The sequence below is a fragment of the Pantherophis guttatus genome, chromosome 5 (assembly GCF_059756535.1).
Source record: "Pantherophis guttatus breed Tessera chromosome 5, ASM5975653v1, whole genome shotgun sequence".
NCBI classification, from domain to species: domain Eukaryota; kingdom Metazoa; phylum Chordata; class Lepidosauria; order Squamata; family Colubridae; genus Pantherophis; species Pantherophis guttatus.
In genome coordinates this window covers 12,654,284-12,680,644 of record NC_142067.1, presented here as the reverse complement: position 1 = coordinate 12,680,644, position 26,361 = coordinate 12,654,284, and the positions used below count along the sequence as shown (strand labels likewise).

At 42.4% G+C, this 26,361-nt stretch overlaps 1 protein-coding gene across 11 annotated transcripts in view; it reads right to left on the bottom strand.

Annotated features, from left to right (window-relative positions):
* FAT3 (FAT atypical cadherin 3) overlaps positions 1 to 26,361 on the bottom strand; it is a 626,029-nt gene that overhangs the window by 51,416 nt on the left and 548,252 nt on the right. For all 11 annotated transcript variants that reach the window (XM_034408488.3, XM_087894589.1, XM_087894591.1 and 8 more), the window contains 2 exons: positions 5,406 to 5,540; positions 3,255 to 3,412 (listed from right to left, as the gene is read on the bottom strand). In XM_034408488.3, the coding sequence (XP_034264379.2) occupies positions 3,255 to 3,412; positions 5,406 to 5,540 (293 nt within the window). The remainder of the gene's footprint in view (positions 1 to 3,254; positions 3,413 to 5,405; positions 5,541 to 26,361) is intronic.

Here is a 26,361-nt window from a genome sequence, read left to right as displayed (position 1 = left end):
AAGTCTTGATTGGTGTAACAGATGACAACTACAAAGTCATCTGAATTGAATTCTACTGAGCGTATGTAAATGTATTTATTATCTGACCAGACATACTCGTGTTTCCCCGAAAATAAGACCCTGTCTCTCTCTCTCTCTCTCTATATATATATATATCTATATATCTATATCTATATCTATATCTATAAAAATTTGATTTATATGCCGCCCTTCTCCGGAGACTCAGGGCGGCTTACAGTGCGTTAAGCAATAGCCTTCATACTTTTGTATAGTCATACAAAGTCAGCTTATTGCCCCCACAAATCGGGTCCTCAATTTACCTACCTTAGAAAGGATGGAAGGCTGAGTCAACCTTGAGCCTGGTGAGATTCGAACTTAGAGTAATTGCAGACAGCTGGTGTTAATCACAATGCTATCAGTCTGCTGAGCCACCAGGCCCTATATTTTTTTGAACCCCAAAATAAGCGCTTGGCCTTATTTTCGGGGAGGTCTTATTATTTTAGGGCGCGTGGAGCAAGATGGGACTCCTCTTGCCATCTTACCTGATTTCCAGGTCTGCATTTAAGTATTTTTGGGGAGGGCTTATTTTCGGGGGGAAGCTTATTTTAGCGCATGCACTCAAAAGCCCAATTGGTCTTATTATCAGGGGATGTCTTATTTTCGGGGAAACAGGGTACTTATACTGAATATACAGACCAATATATTTATTACAGAGAGTTCTTTGAAATTGCAACAGTTCATTCAAAGTTACGATGACACTGGAAAAAGTGACCGATAACTGTTTTTCACACTTACGACTGTTGCAGCGTCCCCAAGGCCGCATGATCACAATTCAGAAGGTTGGCAACTGGTTTCACATTTATGACGGTTTGCCGTGTCCTGGGGGGGTCATGCAATCTGCTTTTGCGACCTTCTGATGAGCAAAGTCAATGGGGAAGCCAGATTCGCTTAACAACCGGGTTGCTAACTTAACAACTGCAGTGATTCATTTAACAACGATGGCAAGGAAGGTCGTAAAATGTTGGGCAAAATTCACTTAATAGCTGTCTTGCTCGGCAACCGAAATTTGGAGCTCAACTGCGATCGTAAGTCGAGGACTACCTGTTCCACACTTATTACAGGAGGAGGAGGAGGAGGAGAAGGAGAAGAAGGAGGAGGAGGAAGTGAAGGAGGAGGAGGAGGAAGAGGAATAAAAAGGAGAAGAAGGAGAAGGAAGTAAAGGAGGAGGAGGAAGTAAAGAAAGAGAAAGAGGAAGAGGAAGAGGAAGAGGAAGAGGAAGAGGAAGAGGAAGAAGAAGAAGAAGAAGAAGAAGAAGAAGAAGAAGAAGAAGAAGAAGAAGAAGAAGAAGAAGAGGAAGAAGGAGGAGAAGTGCTACTACTTGTGGAGGGAGCAAAACTAAGCACATTGGAAGAAATTCATAATCTGTCCTTTTTTTATTATTCTCAGGCCATGCACTGCTCTACAAGTGAGAAATTCAGTCTATTGCCATAGCTTGATCGTAAAAGTTAGAATAAATGAGCAGAGTCCAGGAAAGGCAATGACCCACATAATAAGGGGTTGCTGAAAATTACTCTTTTGGTTTATTGCTCCAAAGGCTTTTCTCTAGAAATGAGATAAAGGAAGAAGAATGTCTGGAGCAAAGGGAGTGAGAATCAGGAGCCTGCTCTGCATTTTAACAATAGGTGCTGTTACAGTTTTGGCTTTGCTTATGAACGAATAGCAATAGCACTTAGACTTATATACCACTTTACAGTGCTTTACAGCCCTCTCTAAGTGGTTTACAGAGTCAGCCTATTGCCCCCAACAATCTGGGTCCTCATTTTACCCATCTCGGAAGGATGGAAAGCTGAGTCAACCTGGAGCCTGGTGAGATTCGAACTGCCAAATTGCAGGCAGCCGGCAGTCAGCAGAAGTAGCCTGCAGTACTGCACTCTAACCACTGCGCCACCGTGGCTCATACAGCTGACAGGATTAACAATAAGACATTCAACTTCGGCACAGACTGACTCTGAATTAACCCAAACCAGGAATTTTAATTACAGGTTTGATCACAATTTGTTATACAAACCAGATTAGTACAATTGACCCATCGCACCAAGCCACAATGGTGGTTTCAAACATTATACCCCGGGCATAAACAAACCAACTACATTAACATTGGTGGCATTTGTGAATTAGGACATATGATGCTATTGGGTTGCATATGCAAATCGTTATCTGTATTGCATGATCTGCAATTTGCTATTTTTTAAAAAAAAAAATAAACCTGTGTAAATATCTGCCTTCCAATTTATTTTGGTTGATATCTTGGTTGCAAAAAGAAAGAAAAACCCAAGAAATCTGGCCATCTCATGCTTCTCCAAATGTAAGATGCGGACTTTTCTTTGGGAAGAATAAAAGCCAAACTTCACTTTTGCTGTTACTCACTGGATCGCAAGGTCCATTAGAAGGAAAAACCTAAATCTTATCTGCAGCTAAATCTATTGTAAGAATTCTTCTACATCCTTGGCCTTAGCACAGTGATGGCTAACCTTTTTGCTGTCGTGTGCCAAAAGCATGGGAGCGTGGGGGGGATTGTGCGCACATGTGCCCACACCCATAATTCAATGGACCCCTGCCCCACCCCCCTTGCGCATGTGCACGCGACCCCCCGCACTCCCCCGTTTTTGGTGCGATGGCAAAAAGGTTACCGGTGGGCCCGGTAAGTCCATTTTTCGCCCTCCCCAGGATCCTGAGGCTTTCTTGGAGGCTTTCTTGGAGCCTGGAGAGGGTGAAAACTGCCTCCCCCACCCCTCCTGAGGCCTTCCGGAGGCTGGAAACGGCCCGTTTCCCGACTTCCGGTGGGCCCGGAAGGCCCGAAAATCAGCTGGCCGATGTGTGCTGGAGCTGAGCTAGGACAACACTTGCGTGCCCACAGATATGGCTCCGCGTGCCACTTGTGGCACGCATGCCATCAGGGCCTTAGCAGATACTGTAGTGAGGTAGAAAATAAGCTACTCAGTCTTGCTGTTGCCCTTTTACTCATCCTGGAGTTTATTTTAATTAAAAAAAATGTACATCATAGAAACAAGACACGTCCATTTGGTGGCTAAAACTTTATCACTCTCAAAACTGGAAAAGCTGGATTTTTCTTGCTGAAACAAGAGCATTTCTAATTGAGCCTAAAGAGAGAGAAACATATAATCCAGAAAAAAAAGAAAAGAAAAAAGAAAGAAACCCAACCTGGGGGAAAAGATAAAACTGATTTTAATTACCTTCAGAATTATACAGGGATTTGCTCTGGTGTACATTATAATTCCGTTGCTTTGCAGAGTCCTCAGACGGAGGCCCAATTTGAATTCTTCATTCTTGCTATTTTCAGAAACCCGGTATTTGATGTAACTGTTCCCAGCAAAGCTCAGGGAAGTGTGTCCTGAAATAACCATTTAGAAAACAGATTACAGAGTTCTATTTTGTGCCTTCTGAAACCAAACATTGGAGATTATCCAATCCTTTACACCAAGGGGGAAAAGAAAGTTAATTAAGGAAGATGCTTGGTTAACAAGGCAGATAAGGAAGAATCTAAAAAAGAAAACAAACAAACCACAACTTTGACAGTTTAAAAACCTGCCCCTGTAGTATGCACACCCCATGCCAGGAGTATCAAACTCGATTTCATTGAAAGCCACATCAGGGTTGTGTTTGGCCTCGGGGGCGGGGTGGGGGGGCTAGAGTGGGCGTGGCCAGTTTGATGTCACTCGTGTCAGGGCATCTGTGGCAGCCCGAGTACGCTGCTGGTGAAAACAGGCTCCCAAGCTCCGTTTCCGGCTGCAATGACCTCCTGCAACCCTTTGCCAGTGAAAACGGAGCTCACAAGGGTCGTGCGTGGTCCTCCCAAGCTCTGTTTTTGCTGGCAGAGGCACCGGGGGCCGGTCCTTCACTGTTTCCAGGGCGGCCCCGCGAGCCAGATCTAAGCACCCCGCGGGCCGGATCCAGCCCACGGGCCTTGAGTTTTGACACCCCTGCTCTATGCTGATAAAGATCGATGCACTTCTTTCTTAGTAAGAATGATTGCTGTGCATAAAACAATAGTAATCTGTTGGTAGTGAATGAACAAGACTGTAAATCAAATATTATGCGGTAGGGTGAGTTTTTTGTTTGTTTGTTATTTTTATCATAACAACAAAAGCAATATTCGACCACACCCTTTTTGATTGACTGAGGAATTCTGGGATTTGAAGTCCGTAAGTCTTAAAGTTGCGAAGTTTGGAGACCCCATTTTAGAAAAATAATGGGTCATTATGGTGGAATGCAATCTGGATTCCCAATAGGGAGGTCATTCAAGTAGCTGCTTTAGTTTGGCAAGACTGATGTAAGGCCCCAAGAACCAAGAAAGACACCTTGAGTTACTTCTGAGCTGTTTCCTCCACAGAAATCTTCCCAAACGAAAAAAAAAAACCCTACTTACATCATTAAATATATATTCTCAACTGCTAAGGAGGAGCTGTCTTAACTCTCTTTCTCCCAACCAAACTATCTAAACTTCACGGTCAGTTGGTTCTCTGGAATGCAGCCCCTCCCTCCTGGGAATCCAGACTACATTCCACCACAGTCTTTCTGACATGTTGAATTCAAGGTTTAGAACAAGGGTGTCAAACTCAATTTCATTGAGGGCTGCATCAGGGCTGTGGTTGACCTCGAGGAGGCTGGGGGGGCGTGGCCAACTGGGCAGGTGTGGCCAACGGGATGGGCGTGGCCAGCTTGATGCCACTGACTGTGGCTGACTGGGTGGGTGTGGCCAGTTTGACGCCACTCCCCAAACTGCTGGCATGTTTCCGCTTTGCATTGGGTAGGCCGGGCCGGACCAAAGTGATGTGGGCCGGCCTCTACATTTTCCAGGAGGCCCTGCCAGCCTTGTGTTTGGCATCCTTGGTTTAGATGAAAAGACTGACAGGACTTTTAGACCTGACCAGAGGTGGGCTTCAAAAATTTTAGCAAGGGGTTCTCTGGCTGGTTGCTGGGTGGGTGTGGCCATGGTGGGCGTGGCCTACTCGGCCTCCTGCACCACGGCAGGGGGGGCATTTTTGCTTTCCTCAAGCCTCTGGGAGGGCGAAAATGGCCTCTCCAGGCTCCGGAAGCAGGAAACAAGCCCATTTCCAGCCTTCCTGAACTTCCAGTAGGCCTGTTTTTCACCCTCCCCGAGCCTCCGTACGAGCCCTGAACTTACCTGTATCCAAAACGGGCCGCGTGGGGACTCCTGGGAGGGGCGGGGCAGGGTGGGCAAGATCATCCAGGTGTGGAATTTGGGAGTTCTTCGAACTGCACAGAATCTTACCTAGAGGGTCTCCCAAACCCCTGCGAATCCCCAGCAGCCCCCCCTTGGACCTGACCAAGAAGATACAGCAGCAGCAGAGCAAATTGTGTACCTGAGCATTCTCCAAGTTTTCCAGGTGGACACTGACAGATGAAGAGTCTCTGGTTGATTTCGTAGCCTACACACTGCATATCTCCTGGGCAAGGCTTTTCTGTGCAAGGATCATTAGAGCCTGGACACAGTCCTCCTGTTGTACAAGTGAGAAGGTAAGAAACAAGACTCTCTTTATCCACATTCAAAGTCAGATGTTCTTAATGCCCATTAACTTTTCACTTACATGATCTTCAGACCAGACAAAATTATAATTTGATTCCTTTGAGGATCAGTGGTGGGATTCTACTGGTTCAGACCGGTTCAGGCGAACCGTTAGCTCTGACTTTCAGCCGTGAGCGAACCGGTTCTCTCTTTCTTTCAAGTGGGCCCGCCCACCTGCCCCTGCTTTATACTTACCTATATTTCTGATTCTGAAGCCCAGCTGATCAGGGCGGCAGAGTGGATTGCCGCTCCTCAGCTGTTTTCCTTGCTCTCAGTTCAATTTTCTGCAAATTGCGCATGCATGCAAAGTGCGCGCTCAGCAAACCGGATGTTAAACCGGTAGGATCCCACCCCTGCTGAGGCCATGAACAGTCTCTAAAGGCAGTAAAGGCTGAAACTGTAGAAAAGCTATAAAATTATTGCTTCCCTCCTGACCAAGTCATGTTAGCTGACTCCACATATCAATATAAATTGAACCTGAAATCTAAGCTGTTCTGGAAATCCCATAGCAGGAAAACATACAACAACAACAAAAATACACTATCAAAATGCGATTAAAAGAACAGAACCTGAATCTAAATAAAAGAACCAATAAATATTTAAATAAAAGGGCAAGTGCCTGAAAATACAGCTAGAGTCTATGGAAGATTGAATGGAAGATAAATAAGTTAATGAAAAAAAGGTTGGGTGAATTGCAAATTACAACAGTACTGGGATACATCTGATTTACTTTGCCCGTGTCATACATGCAAATATTATTGGAGAAGTTAACGATGCTAGGAATGAACAGGAAAGGTGAAGGTCTCGGAACAGAATGGAATAACATAGTTGGAAAGGACCTTGGAGGTCTTCTAGTCCAACCCCCTGCTTAAGCAGGAGACACAATATCATTCCAGACAAATGGCTGTCCAGTCTCTTCTTAAAAGCATCCAGTGATGGAGCAACCACAACTTTTGAAGGCAAGCCGTTCCACTGGTTAATTGTCCCCGCTGTTAGGAAATTTCTCCTTAGTTCTAGGTTGCTTTTCTCCTTGATTAGTTTATTCCACTTGATTAATGGGACAAGAAGAAGGGGCACCAATACGGGCTTGATAACATCAAAATTAATACCTGTTCTGTCCCCGTAACCCCCATGCACCCCCACAGACGGCCCGGAGTTAATAAGCCACACGACAAAACTCTTTGAAGATAAAGCTGGCAGCAACCCAGTGGCTAGCTGCCAATTCAGACTTTACTCACACAAAACAAAGATTAGACTGCCAGCATTCCGATAAAACAGGCAGAGTGTCAACAATACAAGGATTAATCCAAATGCAGTCCGATAAAGCAGGCAAAGTCCAGTAACACAGAGATCATGGAGTATTTCCAGTTTTTGCTCATCACAAACTGAACCGGCCACCACACCCACATTTATACCCTGTGGGGTATGGTCCAGTGACTCAGCTAATCTCTGGCATGCCTTCCCCTCTGCTGTGCACGCTTCTCCCTGTGCCTCTGTCACAGGGCCAGCCAGCACTTATCTTCTTCATCGCTGTCCACCTGTGGCTGCGGGGACGTGCTTGGCCTTCGGTGTCCTCCGGAGGCATTGCCAGAGAGGAGGGTCCTGGAGAGGGAGGCCTTGCCAACTCCTCTCCCTCACTCTCAGAGTCTGCATCTGTCGATAGCCCAGGCTCAGGCAACGGAGCCACAACAATACCGAGATGAATATCTAACAACTGAAAGAAGCTGTGCTTGGAAAGGTAGCATGGAGATCACTTGCCTACCAAGTCGCCGAGAGTAGGCCGTGACTGAACGGTTAAAACAACAATACACAACAACACAATACTGGGAACTTATCTGCCTAATCTAAGAAGATGGATATGGCTAGAAGAAAGGTCTCTGAAGAAAAATAAAACTAAAGTGGCGGCTGGTTTATGGCAGCTTTTCACACTTACTTCCATTGTAGCATCCCCAATCATGGTCATGTGATAAAAATTCAGACATTTGGCAACTGAGCAGGGGTGAAATGCTCCCAGTTTGGTCTGGTTCGCCCAAACCGCTAGTAAAAAAGTCTACTGGTTCACTGAACCGGTAGTAAAAAATGTAAAAAAAAAAAGTTCTGACGATCAGCTGAGCGATGTGCGATAGTTGGAACTTTTAAAAAAAACTATTTTAGCATTTTTTTACTACCGGTTCTCTGGAACCGGTAGTTAAAAATGCTTTAAAAAGTTTTTTTTTTAAAAGTTCCGAAGATCGCGCGTCGCTCAGCTCATCGTTGGAACTTTTTTTAAAAAAACTTTTTAGGCATTTTTTTTACTACCGGTAGTAAAAATGCTTTTAAAAAGTAAAAAAAAGAGGCTCCGATGATCACAGCTGTGGCGTGCAATCGTCAGAGCCTTTTTTTTTTTACTTTTAAAAGCACTTTTTTACAACCTATTTGGCCAAATAGGTTGTAAAAAATTACTTTTAAAAGGTAAAAAAAAAGGCTCCGAAGATCGCGCGCCACAGCTGATCACCTCCCCGCACGCTGTTCTACTTACCCCATGCCTCCTTTTGGTGTGCATTGCGTACGGGGGCACCTCACATTTGGTGTGTGGTGTGTAATGTTCATGCGCGTGCAGCGCATATTTGGCGCACAGCGCATATGTGCAGCCATCGAACCGGTAATAAACCGGTTCAGATTTCACCACTGCAACTGAGTCATATTTATGACAGTTGCAATATCCCCGGGTCATGTGATCACCTTTTAAAACCTTCTGACAAGCAATATCAAGTGGGAGGCCACTTAACAACCGTGTTACTAACTTAACAAGTGCGGTGATTCACTTCACATCTGTGACAAGAAAAGTCATACAATGGGGGCTAAACTCATTTAACAACTATCTTGCTTAGCAACGTAAATTTTGAGTTCAATTGCAGATGTAAGTCAAAGACTTCTTGTATAGATACCCGCAAAGGTCATAAATGTGAGGATTGTTCATAAAATTGCTTTCTCATTATTGCGGCAACTGCGAACAGTTGCTAAATAAGGCAGTTGCCAAATGAAGATTACCTCAAAACATAATAATTTCATAGAAGGCAAACAGTCTGCCACAACTTCAGTATGATATAATGGTTGATATTTTAGCCCAGGTGACCTTGACTTGATTATCAAATTTTTCTTTTCAACTATTTTCATTAAAAAAAAAGAATCTGTTGCCTTCCTACTTTCTGGTGCAACAATACTGAGTAATTAACAATACTCACCATTTTAAAATATGGGTTGAAAAGTTAAATATCATACTTCTGATTTAAAAACAATGTATTTCGTTTTCAAAATAAAAGTAACATGATAATATTGTTTTTTAAATGTTAAGTATATATATATTATAGCTGAATACCCGTGCTCCGCTATGAAACTATGTGATCGGGCTTGATAAATCGACACTTACAGCTTGAAAATTAATGAGTAGTTACGATCGGCCTCTCCTCTCCCCTTCTCTCCATCAGCCTTACCCCACAGAAGCCTATCCTATCCTATCCTATCCTATCCTATCCTATCCTATCCTATCCTATCCTATCCTATCCCCCTTCTCTCCCTCAGGCATGCCCCACAGAAACCTTCCCTCTCCTATCCCCTGCTTGCTACTGTGAAAGTTAAACTGAAACTCCTCTCCTCTGCTTGTGTTTTGCATTTGGAACAGATTTCTTTTCAGGTGGGGAGGGGGAGTAGAACTCCTTAGCATCAGAGGGCTGTTTGGAAAGGGAAACAGTATTTGCTGTGTGAGGAAGAAGGAGACAGGAAGGAGCCTAGGCATGGCTTAGCTCAACTGTTCTTTAATAAAGCTGCTTGCTGCTGTGAAAGTAAAATTGAAACTGAAACTCCTCTCCTCTGCTTGTGTTTTACATTTGGAACAGATTTCTTTTCAGGTGGGGAGGGGGAGTAGAACTCCTTAGCATCAGAGCATGTTAATAGTAATATAGGAAATACTAATGCTCTGATGGTCATTTCAAAAAATTCTTTTTTAGTGAGCACCTAGAAGCCAAGACGAATATACGTGGCAAATTTCAAGTTTGTGGGCTTTACGGTTCTGGAGATTTTGTGATGATGCATGAGTGGTATTTTGCTTTTATATATATAGATTCTATTATTATAACTGATGCCATAAAGGATGTAGGCCAAATGTGACTCCAGACAACTTGACATATTTGGTGTTGTGAAGATAAAATGGGAATGGGGAGATTCACATAGGAACAGCTACTGTGTTTCTCTGAAAATAAGCCCGGGTCTTATAATAATTTTGGCTCAAAAAGATGCATCAGAACTTATTTTCCGGCTAGGTCTTATTTGGGGGGGAAATACGGCTAGGGCTTATTTTCTGGTTGGGTCTTATTTTCAGAGAAACATGGTATATAGGAATATCAAGTAAAGTATTTGAATGAAACTCCTGTTCCTGGACAATTCCATGTTTATGGAAGTAATTTGCCAATGTATCATTTATTTTTTGGGGGGGGGACTTCCCAATTTAGCCAATAAGTCTATATCTTTTCTAGTATCTTCCATGCAAGCACTAAACAAAATCGAGTGTGTTTAGCTTTTTGAGATCAGATCAGTTTGGTGCTACCATTTAATGGGTGTAGAAATCTAATAACCGGTCAATAAACAGATTTTAGCCTCATTATCAAGGTTGCTTCCTCCCTTGCAAATATTATCAACCACAGTGAATAAACATTATGGAGTTAATCCTTATTTTCACCATGTGTTTTTGAAATGAGCTCAGAGAATTAAGCAGCAGGGTTATAATGTATTTGCTCCCCAAACCAACAATGAATAGTTAAAACAGTCTCTTTAGAAATTTCTGGTTATCCAGCTGATCATGCTGACACGTTTCATGTATCATGATATCACATCAACACTGCCTACAGATCTGTATGCACAGGATATTTGTTTTCAGAACACAATTAAATTTTATGTCACGTCAGGCAATAATTCTCAACGAGTCTTTCTGTGACTGACAGAGAGACAAGTTAGGTAGACAAAAAAAAAAAAAAAAAAGCAGCAAATATACTTTGGCTTTGTGGGAAGACAACCCTGCTGAGATTTTGGAACAGAGCACCACATGTTTTCACAACCTTTTAACCTTTGGTGAAATCTTGACACCAAGCAGTGAAGTCGAGATGCAGCCTTGTAATCAATCATTGCCATGTTTCAGTTGTTTCCTACTTGAGACACGAGTGAGTTCCTATGAGGCCAAGAGGTATATAGGAAGAAGCTAATAATTTAATATGACAGCTCTGTGTGACACAACATTCCAAGACAACTATCACCATGTCCTGGCAACTCCCAAGTGTCCGATAATGCCAATCTTTTCATCATTTCAAGACATAAGGCAGAAATGGAGACTAGGTGTGTGAAGGAAAATGCTGTCAAGACTTCTGTGGGCCTTGATTGGAAGAATTCAGAGGCTGTGTTGAGGCACAACGTCCATAGATCTGAAGTACAATGGCCGCAGAGCAAAACAGTGGTTCAGGCAAACATCTCTATGATGGTAGAATCCCTTGGAACCCAAAGGTGTTTTTTCAGGAGGCAACTGGACTTTCTTGTTTTTTCTTTCTCCAATCCCTTGGAATTCATAGCAACCAGAACCTATGTGAATTACAAAACTCCATGCTAGCCCCAGGACCATAAGAAAGGCTGGGCCAAAAAATTGAGACCTTTGAACTATGGTGCTGGAGAAGACTCCTGCGAGTCCCTTGGACTGCAAGGCGATCAAACCGGTCAGTCCTAGAGGAGATCAACTCTGACTGCTCTTTAGAAGGCCAGATCCTGAAGAGGAAACTCAAATGTTTTGGCCACCCAATGAGAAGGAAGTTCTGACTGGAGAAGAGCCTAATGCTGGGAATGATTGAGGGCAAAAGAAGAAGGGGACGACAGAGAACGAGATGGTTGGATAGAGTCACTGAAGCAGTCAGCGTGAGCTTAAATGGACTCCAGAGGATGGTAGAGGACAGGAAGGCCTGGAGGAATGTTATCCATGGGGTCGCGATGGGTCTGACATGACTTTGCAACTAACAACAACAACAACAACAATGCTAGCCCCAAATATTTTAATATAAGAAGCTTCGTGGATGAGAAGCAAAACGTTTTGAAGGAAAAAAACCAAGGAAGTCAAGTTGCCTTTTGCACACCCGTGACTTAGATGACTGACAATCTCCATAGACAGCTCCCCTAATAGTTTAGGTCAGGGGTGAAATGTACTTACCTTTCCTACCGGTTCGCTGATGTGCACACGCCGCGGGTGCGCGCTTGCTTCGCTCGAGTGCACACCATTGTCTGTGCACGCACTGTCATCTGCGCATGAACCGGCTGAATCCCACCACTGTAAGCAGCCCAACCAAAGACTACTCCCACCAACAATCACAGGGCAAGCCATTAGGATATAAACTGAGAGCAAACCCCACTGCCTATTAGCACTGATGACGTTACCTAGTTTGGGTAATGAAACCTCTGCAAGAAAACAACCAACTTCAGGGAGCACCAAGGACCTCTGAATTCATTTTGCTTACACACACCTGAATGTGTTATGTTTTTGTGAAAAACTAGAAATGATTTGACACTGTCATAGTTTGAGGCTTCTACAGTAATGGGTTTCATGGTTGTCTCCCATTCAAATGCCAACCAAGTCTGTCCCTGCTTAGCTTTTTTGACATAGTCACGATTGGTTTGGTTTGACCATCTTCTCAACTCAGCCTCCAATGCTAAGTGGTTGACATAAGCTTGACATGACCTTTGTGATAATAAAAAGAGGAGTAAGGAAGACCTTTCTATGTGTGATGGAAGGTCAGGAGGTTGTAGAGCTGTTATGGAAAAGATATCTTAGTCCTGAGAAAGTAGGAAGTGTAGGAAAGAAAGTCAAAATAACTATGTCTTGATTTTGTTAGGTATAAGTTGGAGTAGAGAGGACCTTTGACCAGCTCTCAAGATTCTGTTGCTGACTGCAACCAAGCACAATGTGAAAGTTGGACCATAAGGAAGGCTGGGTGCCAAAAAATTGAGTTCTTTGAACTATGGTGCTGGAGAAGACTCCTGCGAGTCCCTTGGACTGCAAGGCGATCAAACCGGTCAGTCCTAGAGGAGATCAACCCTGACTGCTCTTTAGAAGGCCAGATCCTGAAGATGAAACTCAAATACTTTGGCCACCTAATGAGAAGGAAGGACTCACTGGAGAAGAGCCTAATCCTGGGAAAGATTGAGGGCAAAAGAAGAAGGGGACAATAGAGAACGAGGTAGCTGGATGGAGTCACTGAAGCAGTCAGCGTAAGCTTAAATGGTCTCCAGGGGATGGTAGAGAACAGGAAGGCCTGGAGGAATGTTGTCCATGGGGTCGCAATGACTTCACAACTAACAAAAAACAAATGACTCCCATTTCTTGATTTTTGCCTTGAAGGATCATTTTGAGAGAAATGCACACCATTAGTTTTTCAAAATAAGAAAGGCTTGTGCACGCCTTGTGATTTTTGTTTGCCAATCCGTTCTAAGTGATGCCACTAAGTTGATGTTGGGATGAAAAATTTAGAGTTAGAATCTCTGAAGTTATTAGTAAGAATGCAGATAGGCACGCAGAAGAAAAGAAGACATGGAATCAGTTTCCTTTTTTGAGCAATTAGAAAGCTTCGGAGCTAAGATAGTATAATTATGTGTCCCCTTTTCACTTCTGCCCTACTTCTAAAAACTCCCTTTTTTACGACCCTGTCATCCCTTAATTTGGAGTAGAGTCAGGGTGATTGAATGGAGATGAGAGTTTACTGGTCGGATGCCCTTCCTGACACCTATGTAGAGTTCACAGCATATATTTTTTCTTTGTGTCCTAGGAGAGAAACATCTGCGGCTACTTAGGATTGAACTCTCAACCTTCCCAATGGGAGATGAGCCTCTTCACCACTCAGCCACAACACTACTCTCTTCTGATCTACTCAGAGGTGGTATTCACTTACTTTCCCTACTGGTTCACAAATGTGAGCACGTGCGCATCCATGCATGCGCCCGGCCTTCCGTGCATATGCTCTGCTGGCATGCACACCATGCATGTGCCCGGCCTCAAACATGTACCTAAATAGGATGGCATAGAGCCGGGGCAGGTGAGCAGGGCCCATCCGTGATTTCTGCTACCGGTTCAGGCAAACCGGTCTGAACTGGCTGAATACCACTTCTGGTCCTACTTCTATATCCTCAAAAGCTGTTCTGTTTGGCAACTGGGACTTTATCCATAGATTTACTTCATTTTGCCCAAACTGTGATGTTGCTTTTGCTAAGCAACTCATTCTTTGCACAAAGTCGCCATTCGGTACTCTTCTCAAGGTATGAAGAGCACTCCAGTCAGAGAATCAATGGAAGCATTTCTTCTTCTTCTTTTTTTTTTTTAACTCAGGCTCCTGTAGGTTGAATTTTATAGCTATCACAAAAAAACCTAACAAAAAAAAAACTTTTAAAATATTAAAGCTTCGGAAAGAGTATTTTATGTCTGTCTTTGTGGACCCCAAGCTACAAATCTTGTGCTACTGCAGCACAGCTCCCCTGCTAACCTGCATTTTCAGGATGATTTCACAATGGCACCGACTAGGAAACCACTAAAACACTCAGTAGGATGTTATCCATCTTTGGGGATTTATAGCCAAAGCTTGAGTACCTACTTTGAAGTTCAGTGGTTTTTCTGCTGGTCTTTATTTCACCAAGCAAAGTCCATTATTGGAATGGAGGTAGGATTACTCTTGCTAGACCAGTCTGGACCAATATATATATATATATTATATATATATATACCAATATATATATATATAAATGGCATTTCTCTGGGGCCTGAATAAAAGGAGTAGGAATCCAATCCAAGGATTCTTAACTTGGGAGTAAATCTTCCTTAAATGAAATGGGTCACGCCTAACTTGTAAGTTAAATAATTTAACCCATGTTACATGAATGTGCTGCTATTTGGAACCAGAGCAAAAAAGGCAGTTAAAAAAAAGCCAACAAATCACATTTCAAAAGCTGGTAAAATTGATCTACCTGGTTCCAGAACAAACAAGGCAGGAAATTTCCTGACAAAAGAATTAATCAGTGGAAAGATTTGCCTCCAGAAGCTGTGGGTGCTCCAATACTGGAGGTTTTTAAGAAGGGATTGGACAACCGTAGGTCTGAAACAGTGTAGAGCATTTTCTTCACCATGGACCCTGTTTAAATATCTTTTGGGGCCACGGACCCCGGTCCCCCAAGACTTAACTCAAGACTTAAATCATCACATTTCTTCCATACTTCGTGGGGCCCGTGTGATGACATTGTGGCCCACCTCAGAGGTCTGTGGGCCACAGGTTGAGAACCACTCTATACAGTTTCCTGCTTGAGCAGGGGGAAGGACTAGAAGACCTTCAAGGTCCCTTCCAACTCTGTTATTCTGTTCTGTTAAGGACAACCAGCGCATAGCAACACAGTGCTATTCTTTGAGACTTCACTTAATTGGGTTTATTATATGGACTGTCCTCTTACGCTGTTGTGGCTCCATTACCTGAGCCTGTGTCATCGGCAGGAGAGGACTCCGAGAGTGAAGGAGAGGAGTTGGCAATGCCTCCCTCTCCAGGACCCTCCTCTCTGGCAATGCCTTCGGTGTCCGCCGAAGGGCAAGAGATAGGGCCGGGGCCAAGCACGTCCATGCAGCCACAGGTGGACAGTGATGAGGGAAATGAGTCTTGGCTGGATCGTCGTCGCAGAAATAAGCGCGCGCAACAGAAGAAAAGGCGTGCCAGAGATTAAGCTGAGTCACTGGACCACACCCCACAGGGTATAAAAGGGGGTGAGGTGGCCATTCAGACTCTGTGATGGACAAAACTAACTACTATCGAGTCACATTGCATCCTTGGAAACAACATTATCGGCCTTGGATTTATTTTACGAACTGGACAATTCTTGACTGTGTGTATTTTGTTTATTGAGTAAAGTTCTTGGCAAGCAGCTACTGGGTTGCTGCCAAGCTTCTTATCGGAAGAATTGGTTGTCTGCCAGTTTATTTAACCCGCGGCTGTCTGTTTGTGTGCGTGTGTGAGATGGGGACAGAACATACGCCATGTTGCAATGACAATAAAATAATGCATTCCTATTGGATTAGTTGTGTTGGCCAAATAATATATCCACACTACATTTTCCCCCTTAATTTCACACATATACGTGAAAATGTCTATTTATATGCTTCACATTATTTTTTTAAAAAATACAGTATTACTGCAGTGTTTCATGTTCTATTTTTGAAATGAAAAAAAAAAGTTACTTGGAGAACATAAGAAAATAGAGACATCTAATCTAGGCTAAAAGAGAAGAGCCGAGGAAAATACACAATCTCCTCGTGATTTAGGCGAAATGCATTAGGCAGGCATTAAGAAGAAGAAGAATTTCTGCTCTCCTCAGTAAAATAGGCAAAATCCAAAATGGCAGGTGTGGCGTATGTGCGCTGCTGTGTCCCCACTTTTAAACATGTACAAAACGTGCACATAAATGTACAGGTAGTCCTCAATTTACGACCACAATTGAGCTCCAAATTTCTGTTGCTAAGTGAGATGTTTATGAAGTGAATTTTGCCTCATTTTATGATCTTTCTTGCCACAGTTATTAAATGAATCACTGCAATTGTTCGTTTGCTTGTTTGTGGCCGCCCATCTTATCATAGGCTAACTCTGGGCGGCTTACAGTTTTACATATACAGTTAAAACATAAAAAAGTTAAAATCAGAGATTAAAACTGAGGATACATAGGGAGGGCAGTGGGGGAGGGCGTGTGCGGGAGGTGGGATCTGTTATTACTCAATCAACCGCCTCCATTTTGCTGTTCCCCCACTGGGGCTCCAAGCTGATTGGCAGAGCCAATCTTTAGGCCCTTATGAAAAGATAGGAAGGTTGTTAAATTAGTAACACGGTTGTTAAGTGAATCTGGCTTCCCCATTGGCTTTGCTTGTCAAAAGGTCCCAATAGGGGATCACATGCCCCTAAGACACTGCAACTGTCATAAATACAAACCAGTTGTCAAGCATTCAAATTTTGAACATGCGACCATGGGGATGCCGCAACTGTCATAAGTGTGAAAAATGGTCGTAAGTCGCTTTTTGTGATCTTGTTGTAAATTCAAACAGTCACTAAACGAACTGTTGTTAAGTCGATGATTACCTGTATCTGTCTTAAATTTAGTTATTTATTTCCTACATAGTATATTCACCCGAACATATGTATCTTTACATATAAAATTGCAATTTGCTATGGAAAAATGTTTGCATGCTGCTTATATCAGGGGTGAAATGCTCCCGGTTCGGACTGGATCGCCCGATCCGGTAGCGATGGAGGCGGGTGGTTCGGAGAACTGGTAGCAAAAATCCCTGCCCCCCCGTCCAGCTGAGTCACGCGATCATCAGAGGCTTTTTTTTTAATTTTTAAAAGCATTTTTTTCTACAACCTCTTCGGCCGAAAAAATGCTTTTAAAAGTAAAAAAAAAGCCTCTGATGATCGCGTGGCTCAGCTGGGAGGTTGTAGAAGAGGTTGTAGAAAAAATGCTTTTAAAAGCCTCTGATAATCCCAGCTGAGTTGCCTGATCGGCAGAGGCTTTTTTTCTTTTAAAAGCCTCTGCCGATCAGGCAACTCAGTTGGGATCGTCAGAGGCTTTTAAAAGCATTTTTTTATTCTTTATATTTTTTTTGACCGAAGAGGTTGTAGAAAAAATGGCTTTAAAAGAAAAAAAAAAAAGTTGGCCACGCCCACCCAATCACACTACCCCCCTCCAAGCCACACCCACAGAACCGGTAGTAGCAAATTTTAGATTTCACCACTGGCTCATATACATACGGGAACCTGTGCATGCAAACTGTGCACATGAAAAACATGTATGCGCAGGGATGTAGGGATATTCATAGGTACATGTGTGTTAACGTCATAAACTGTAGTCAATGGAGTCAGGCTGCTGACGAATCCAAACAAATAAATTCAAATAAACAAACTGCGTAAAAACAGTGGTGGCTATTAAAACCACTATTTTGGCACATCCAAAATAAAGATTTATACTGCTCATCCCTAACTTCTTTTGGTCTAAAGATCCCCAAGATCGCTTTAGCATTTAACAGCTGCAGTCACATTTTTTTTTTTTTTTTAGCTTTCATTTCCTCCCCTGTGGTGACACAATTATCAGCCCTGATTATTGAACTATAAAATCCCTATCTATGCCATTCATCCCGGGCTGATTCTCTGTTGCCACTACAGGTAAGATCACATGCAGAACAAGAAAAAGATGACATTAATTGCTTTCCAGAACGTGCCCTGGCTTCTGATAGGAATGATTTAGCATGGCAAGAATGGAAAAAAAGCAACATGCAAGAAGCATCGTAAATAGCAGTAAAAAAATCAATGTGCACAGGGACTGCTTCTTGCAATATTTCCAAGATATATAACCACAAAAGCCCCAATAAATGTAACGCTGAGGTAAAACTGGAGGGACTTCTGAAAATGTTTTTGTACTGTACTAAGTGTAGATTCTAAATGATCCTGGATGGATTTCTTCCATCAGATGAATCAAGATAATTATTCTCTCCTCACCCCCAAAGCAAACTCTTAACATTTATACCAACAGAAGAGAATATTTGCAGCTCAAAGTTGTCGTATGGTGCTCTCAGAACTTGGTTGTTTTCTTGCAGATGTTTCATTACTCAACTAGGTAACATCATCAGTGCTAGAAAGGAAGGGAAGCTTGTCGATCGAAAGGTTGGCAGTTCAGTGGTTCGAATCCCTAGTGCCCCATAATGGGGTAAGCTCCCTTTACTTGCCCAAGCTTCTGCCAACCTAGCAGTTCGAAAGCACGTAAAAAATGCAAGTAGAAAAATAGGGACCACCTTCGGTGGGAAGGTAACAGCGTTCCATGCACCTTTGGCGTTTAGTCATGCTGGCCACGTGACCATGGAGACGTCTTTGGACAGCGCTGGCTCTTCGGCTTTGAAACGGAGATGAGCACCGCCCCCTAGAGTCGGGAACGACTAGCACATATGTGCGAGGGGAACTTTTACCTTTACCTTTTAGAGATGCTCAGTCATCCAGGTCATTGTCCCAAAGGTGCTTTTTCAGGAGGCAACTGAACTTTCTTGTTTTTTCTTTGAAGACATTTTGCTTCTCATTAAAGAAGCTTCTTCAGCTCTGACAGGACAGTAGGGAATGGAAGGATTTATAGGAGAAGTGAAACGTCTTCAAAGAAAAAAACAGGAAAGTGCAGATGCCTCCTGAAAAAGCATCTTTGGGGGTTACCTAGTTGGGTAATGAGACATCTACAAATAAACAACCAAGGACCCCATATTTTAGATTTGTTTCGTTGGGAGTGTTGCAGATGTTCAACAATCACGTTTACTGACATCTCAGTTGTAGTAGCAGAGATTAACAGAAAGTCCTACTCAGCATCCAAATCCCTTCTTGTTCAATCGCAAAAGTGCTTTTTCCAAGAGGCCACTGGACTGTCTGGATTTTCTTTGAAGACATTTCTCTTCTCATCCAAGAAGCTTCTTCAGCTCTCTTCAGTTCTTCTCCAGAGCTGAAGAAGCTTCTTGGATAAGAAGCAAAACGTTTCAAAGAAAAACCAGAAAGTCCAGTTGTCTCTCGAAAAAGCACCTTTGGGATAACCATGACTTGGATGACTGAGAATGTCCACAGACTTCTTGTACAATATTGCAAAATCACGATTATGGTTTTGGATTGAGATTGAGGAGATAAGGTTCAAATCTTCACTCAATGGTTGAACCAGGGGTGGAATTTGAACTGTATTGGCTTAATCAATGACGATGGACAATGCGAAGATCATGTAATTAACCGTTTATTAACAACAGCTGTGCTAACTGCCACAGCTATAACTGAAACTGCTTGGAACTCTGCCTGACAGCTCTTATCTAGCCAGCTGTAAGGCAGCTTAACCAATCAACGAACAGAATGTTACTTTAATCAATCAACGAACAGAATGTTACTTCCTACTTCAGCAGACTTAATACATTGCACCATTCAGTTACCTTCACTACTGGTTCACAAATGTGAGTGCTCGTGCGCGCAGAGGGTCAAAAACAGAAAGTGATGACATCCGGGCGGATTGCGCGATCCGGATAGAACCGGCTGAATTTCATCACTGGGTTGAACCTTTTAAGTGATTCAGGGTTATCAGCTTTTTCAGTCTAACCCAACAGTGTTGAATCAAGCATCCGAGTGGTTGAATTACGTTCATTTAATTATAACTGAAATTATTGGATACATTTAATTGTGTTTCTGCTGGTCCACCCACTTCTTTGTCCTAACTGACTTGGATGATAGGATAACTGACAGATGGATTACTACTGCAGGATGAGTTCAAAATCTGAACGGTTTATTTGTTATTAGGAAGATGATCTCTCTCTCTCTAGTGATGCTGAGTGGCATGCGGCACTAAAAACCAGTATAAAATAGCATAATAAAATAGAAAGAACAGTAAGGTCTGGATGGAGCAATGAAATATGCCACCTAACATATCCTCCAAGAATGTTCAAAATGAGCAGGGTTTAAATCACAATATTCCAGTTGCTGATTTTGATACTACCTCATGGTAGTACCACGGACATGTCATTCCATACCACAATCTCAAAAAGCTATGATGATTCATATGGTCCCAGAAAGAACAGGCTGCATGCATCACCCAAAGGATGCTTTACTGGTTCAAAGGATCTTTCATTGATCTCTTGCTTTGTCCAAGATAATGCAGGACCATTACTACGACTGTGGTCTATCAAACCCATATTCCATTTTAGCGCAACTCCAAACATATTCTCCTAGAGCAGGGGTTCCCAAACTTTTCTATACCCCGCACCCCTAAAACGCTTCTGATATATTTTCGCACCCCTTACAAAAGTAAATAATTATATGCATATAGTTATGCATATCTATATATACTGTATAAAAGCCAAATACCACTCACTCATCATGAAATCTCCAAAACTGTAAAGCCTACAAACTTGAAATTTGGCACGTATGTTCCTCTTGGCTTCTAGGTGCTCGCTAAGAAAGGATTTTTCGAAATGACCATCAGATCATTAGTATTTCATATACAGTATTATATTGACACCCTCTGACGCTAAAGAGTTAGATGTTCTACTCCCCCTCCCCACCTGAAAAGAACTCTGTCCCAACTGCCATTTGCCTTATATTAACATGCTCTGATAGCTACCCCTTTGCTAAACCAGGCATGGGTGTAGCCAGCGCGTGACTCATCTGGCCTGTGGGACAGACTACTCCCCCTCCCCCTCTGTTCCAACTGCCAGTTGCCTTATATTAACACTCTCTGATCAGTGGTGGGTTCTAATCAATTTTACCACCGGTTCGCATTGCGCACGCGCTTTGCGCGCGATCGCCTTTAGTTCTTGAAGAGACCTGAAGAAGTTTCTTGAATAAGAAGCAGAATGTCTTCAAAGAAAAAGGAAGTATGTCTTCAAAGAAAGGAAGTATTAACTTCCTTTGTTTAATTTAATTTAATTTTAATTTAATTTCCAATTTATATACCGCCCTTCTCCCTGAGGACTCAGGGCGGTGTACAGCCAAGATAAAAAACATAGAATACAAATATTAAAAAACATTTAAAAATATATATAAATTTTGGCCCGAAAGTTAAGTTTTATGTTTATGTTTATAAGATTTATGTTTATGTTTATATTCATACCTATACTTGTAATCTTGTACATTTATTTATTTTGACAAACAAAATAAATAAATAAATAAATAAATAAATAAATAAATAAATAAATAAATAAATAAAAAACCAAACAAACAAAGTCCAGTTGTCTTTGGAAAAAGCACCTTTGGAACATCTGGGAGACAGTGGTCACAAAACTACTTTTTAAAAAGGCAACTGGACTTTGTTTTTTCCTTGAAGACATTTCGCTTCTCATCCAAGAAGCTTCTTCAGCTCTGGAGAAGAACTGAAGAGAGCTGAAGAAGCTTCTTGGATGAGAAGCGAAATGTCTTCAAGGAAAAAACAAGGAAGTCCAGTTGCCTTTTGAAAAACCACTTTTGGGACAACCACGACCTGGGTAACTGAGAATCTCCCTAGGCATCTGGGAAACAGTGGAGGACAGGAGGCCCTGGGCATGACTCAGAGACTGAACAACAACCAAACATATTCAGCTGATTCTGAGCTGCTCATTTTCATTCTTGGTCCAGAGACAGCAAAAAGAAGACCCTAAACCAGGGGTGTCAAACCCAAGGCCCAGGGTGTCAGCTTCCAAGCTGCCATAAGGACGGAGAGGAGAGGCTTGAACTTTCACCTACTTAATTCCCCTGAAGAACTGTCTCCACGGAGATGGGATGGGAGGGGGGGACATTCCTGTGAACTGACGGAGATGGGATGACACGAGTGACTTGGAAGATGGCCAATGAGACGCAGAGAATTGGGAACCGGAAAGAGAGGTTTTTGGGGGGCCAAAGTTCAGTGCTAACTGCGCACTGAGTCAGGGTCAGTTCATTATGCTCAATAAAGAGAAAAAATTCCTCAAAGATCAGGCGTTTGGAAATTCATTTATTTGGAGATAACAACGAAGCTCGACACAGGGGCTGGATCCGGCCCGCAAAATGCTTAGATCTGGCCTGCAGGGCCACCCTGGAAACAGCAAAGGACTGGCCCACAGTGCCTCTTCCAGCAAAAACGGAGCTCTATTTTTGCAGGCATGGGGTTCTGTGATGACCCAGGGCGTGACACAATGGCAACACAACCAGAGAACCGATATGAGTCCCTTTATTATCACCAACTGTGCCCCCAATGTCCCTTTCAACTCTCCGGCCTGGAGAGAGAGCTCTTCCACCAACCTGTAATAGTCTTTGGGTGGCAATACTTCACTCCCAAATGTTGTAAGCGGAAAACTTCTAACAAAAAATCCAAAGACAAGACAAGGTAATTAATCTGGCAGGGCAAGCAAAATAAGTAATTCCACAAGTAAAGTAGCACGGCAATAAATCAAACCAGTTGGGAGGATGCCAGGAGTCCAAGAAACACCAGATAAACTCAGCATTTGTTCCTGACAAACGTCAGGAACATTTGCCTCTACTTTTAAACTCCATCAGAACCTGTGCCTTCTAAAGAGGATCGGGTCCCTTTTCTCCGTTCCTCCCTGCGCTGCCTAGGATGAGGAGGGGGTGGGCCTTGGTCTTCATCTGAACCCCTCTCCCTTGTTCTACCTCTCCCCTGCTCTGCCCAGCCTGACTTTGCTCTTCCCCAGTTTTTTCCACAGCCAACGGATCCACTCTCTCACTCTCTGTCAGCCATTCCTCTTCCCCTTCGGATTTAGACTACGACAGGGGCATGACAGGCTTCAGGAGGCCATCGCAACGGAGCTCGAGAGCCTGTTTTCGCTGGCAGAGCGCTTGGGCCACCAGAGGCGCCCCTGACACGAGTGACTTCAAGATGGCCATGCCCCCCCCGAGGTCAAACACAACCCTGATGCGGCCCTCAATGAAATCAAGTTTGACACCCCTGCCCTAAACTATTTGTCGATACTGTGGGTCGACTGTTCGAAAGAGCTGAGAGGTGTACTTTTTCCCCTCGGTTAACTGCAAAAAAAAAAAAAAAAAAGCCAACTAAAATATAGAGGAGAGAGGAATTCTCAAAACATGATGCTTATTACTGGATTACTGGTGTGGTGCTGAAGGCTTGGGTTCAAGTCAGATCTTTTTTTAGACGTGTCATGGTAGGGAATGAGGGTAAAAACCCAAAGCACAGATTCTCTTCTCTTCTCTCTTCTCTTTTCCCCACCCTACCAATTATATCTTCTGTTATTTTCCAGATAGTAAAACCAACTGCTGTCATGCTAGAAAATGGTGCTCTGTCAGAGTTAGCGCTGACTTATGACAACCAGTATTTAAACTATATTGTATCCTATGCAGCGGTGTCAGCAAAATTTCCTGAATAGTTAAATCACTGTCACATTCTGCCACTCCCAAATTCCCATTCCCATGAAAATTCAACCCCAAACTGCGGTTCTCCGCAGTATCTCTAGGAGATGGAAATGGCCATAACCACAAGGCTCTTAATGTTCCTGCAGTGGCATAGGAAATTACTAGAGAACGGTTTGAAAAAGCTGACCCAGCACCTTGTGGGAGTCGTGATTCAGGCTCACAGAAAATGTTAAGCTATGATGTGAGGACATTGAAGGGTGTACCAAATGGCGGTGATGAACTTGCAAGAAGGACACAACTGCTGTGTGCATATACGTATGTGAGCCACAATTCCCACCCACCCCTTGGATAGCAGAAAAAGTTGAAGCTTCTCTTCAATGTAAAGCCTATTATAAATATTATAATTCTAACGTAACAGTTGTTTTGGTTGGAGTGGAACCTCCCATTTCTGTGGAACATTTATGAAAAAGCGCTATTTAATTCATTTATTCCATTTTTATGGCTGTTTAACCACTAAGACAAATAAATTACAAACAAACCAAAAAGGAAAAACGGTTCATAACAAAACCGCAGGTAATTTTGCAATGGAAGATTCTAATCAAAATATTCTACTTTGCTTCCTAGAGGTGAACTCACTCAAAACTCTGGTCCAATGCCCAATATTAAGTTCCTAAAAGCCTTAGAAAAGACAAATTGGTTTGGCAGATGGGCTCATAAAACTCCTCCTGATACCAATGAAGATCCTGAAATTTTGGGATAACACAATTCTGCAACTACAAAACTGCAGCTTGGGGATCACGTTGCCACAACCTCATGCCACAATGGATTAACTGGTTTGATTCAAGATATGCCGATACCCAAAATATCAAATCATGGTTTACTATTATGTGGGAATCAGAATTAATGATGTTTCCGGAAACCATCATTTGCAAATGGAGAGCCAATTTAGGATCACATGAACACAACTCTCCTTTCTCGGCTTCAACCATATTTTATCATTCGTCTGTTCTGTCCATAAGTATATTCCATCCTTTGTTGTTAAACAATATCGTAAAGTTAAATGGAAACAAGTTAGCTGAACCGATAATGGCAAGGGATCTTTGGGTTATTTCAGAGTTGGGTTTCAGCAGGTTCTGACCAGTTCTGGAGAACCGGTAGCGGAAATTTTGAGTAGTTTGGAGAACTAGTAGTAAAAATTCTGACTGGCCCCACCCCCATCTATTCTCTGCCTCTCAAGTCCCAGCTGATCGGGAGGAAATGGGGATTTTGCAGTATCCTTCCCCTGGAGTGGGGTGGGAATGGAGATTTTACAGTATCCTTCCCCTGCCATGCCCACCAAGCCACGCCCACAGAACCAGTAGTAAAAAATTTTGAAACCCACCATTGGGTTATTTGTATACCCACCTAACTTGCACAGTGGAGATAACACTGGATTTGAAATAAAAAATAAACAATAAACATACCAATACTATGACAACATAGTATATAAACATAAACAGAAGTAAAAAAACCAGCATGCTCAAAATCTTAAACAAATTTTCCTTCAATACCCTAATCTAGTAGTCCAAAAAACGAGCAGCAAAACATCTCAAACCAATAAGAAAATAAGTCCAGTTGACATGACTCAACTTTCAAACATCGTCCTATATCATTTACAATTTGGATTTTAAAATGCTTACAGTACTGTGGAGTTTTTAAAAGTAGTTTTTCTTAGAGGAATATTTTGCAAAGATAGAAGAAGAAATAGAATAGAAAAATATTATAAAAGGGTAAAAGAAAATCAGTAACAAAAAAGCAAGAAAAAGATATTTAAAGAAATGACTTCTGGTATTCTTTGCAGCAAACTGAAACTTAATAATTATCATCTCCATTCTCCCATATTACATATCGTAGTTCCCTTCCTCCCTCAAATAACCTTTTTATTCAATAAATCCCAATATCAACAGTTCATTTTTATCCATTTTCAACAAACTGTTTATCAAGGTTGCTTATTGTGGATGTTCTAATTGTTTGTTTTTATTGGACTGCTGAAACTCGCTGAGATTCCTTATTGATTCAGTGGTTTACAAATAGAATAAATAATTATGTATGCTGCACAACTCAAAACAACTCTGAGCAGCTGACAATTATTTAAAAGATTTAAACAAGACCTTACAAATGACAGGAAACAAAAAGAAGAGTAGAGATGGCAAGATGACAAATTGCGTGGAAACAAAAAAAAAAAAAACCCAACAACCCTGAATTTAAAGGAGACTTAAATATGTAAAGCAACAGGAGAAAGGAATAACTAAGGCTAATTTTGCAAATTTGTGGAATTTAACACAGATTACAGTTTAGTGCAGTAATTTCATTTTAGAATAGGGAATTTACCCTACAATACAGGTTGTCCTTAAATTACGATCACAATTGAGCCCAAAATTTATGTTATTGAGAAATTTGTTAATCGAGATTTGCCCCATTTTACACATTTCTCACCACATTTGTTAATAGAATCACTGCAGTTGTTAAATTAGAAACGTGGTTATTAAATGAATCTGGTTTCCCCATTGACTTTGCTTGTCAGAAGGTCATAAAAGGGGATCACACGACTCCGGGTCATAAATGTGAGTCAGTTGTCAAGCATATGAATATATATCACGTGACCATGGGGATGCTGCAACGGTCATAAGTGTGAAAAATGATCATGTGTCATTTTTTTCAGTGCTGTTGTAAGTTCAAACGGTCACTAAGAAAACTATTGTAAGTCGAGGACTACCAGTACATAGGATTAAGCCAAGGGGTGGGTTCTACTTACCTTTACTACCGGTTCGCAATGGAAGCGTGTGTGCACGCTCG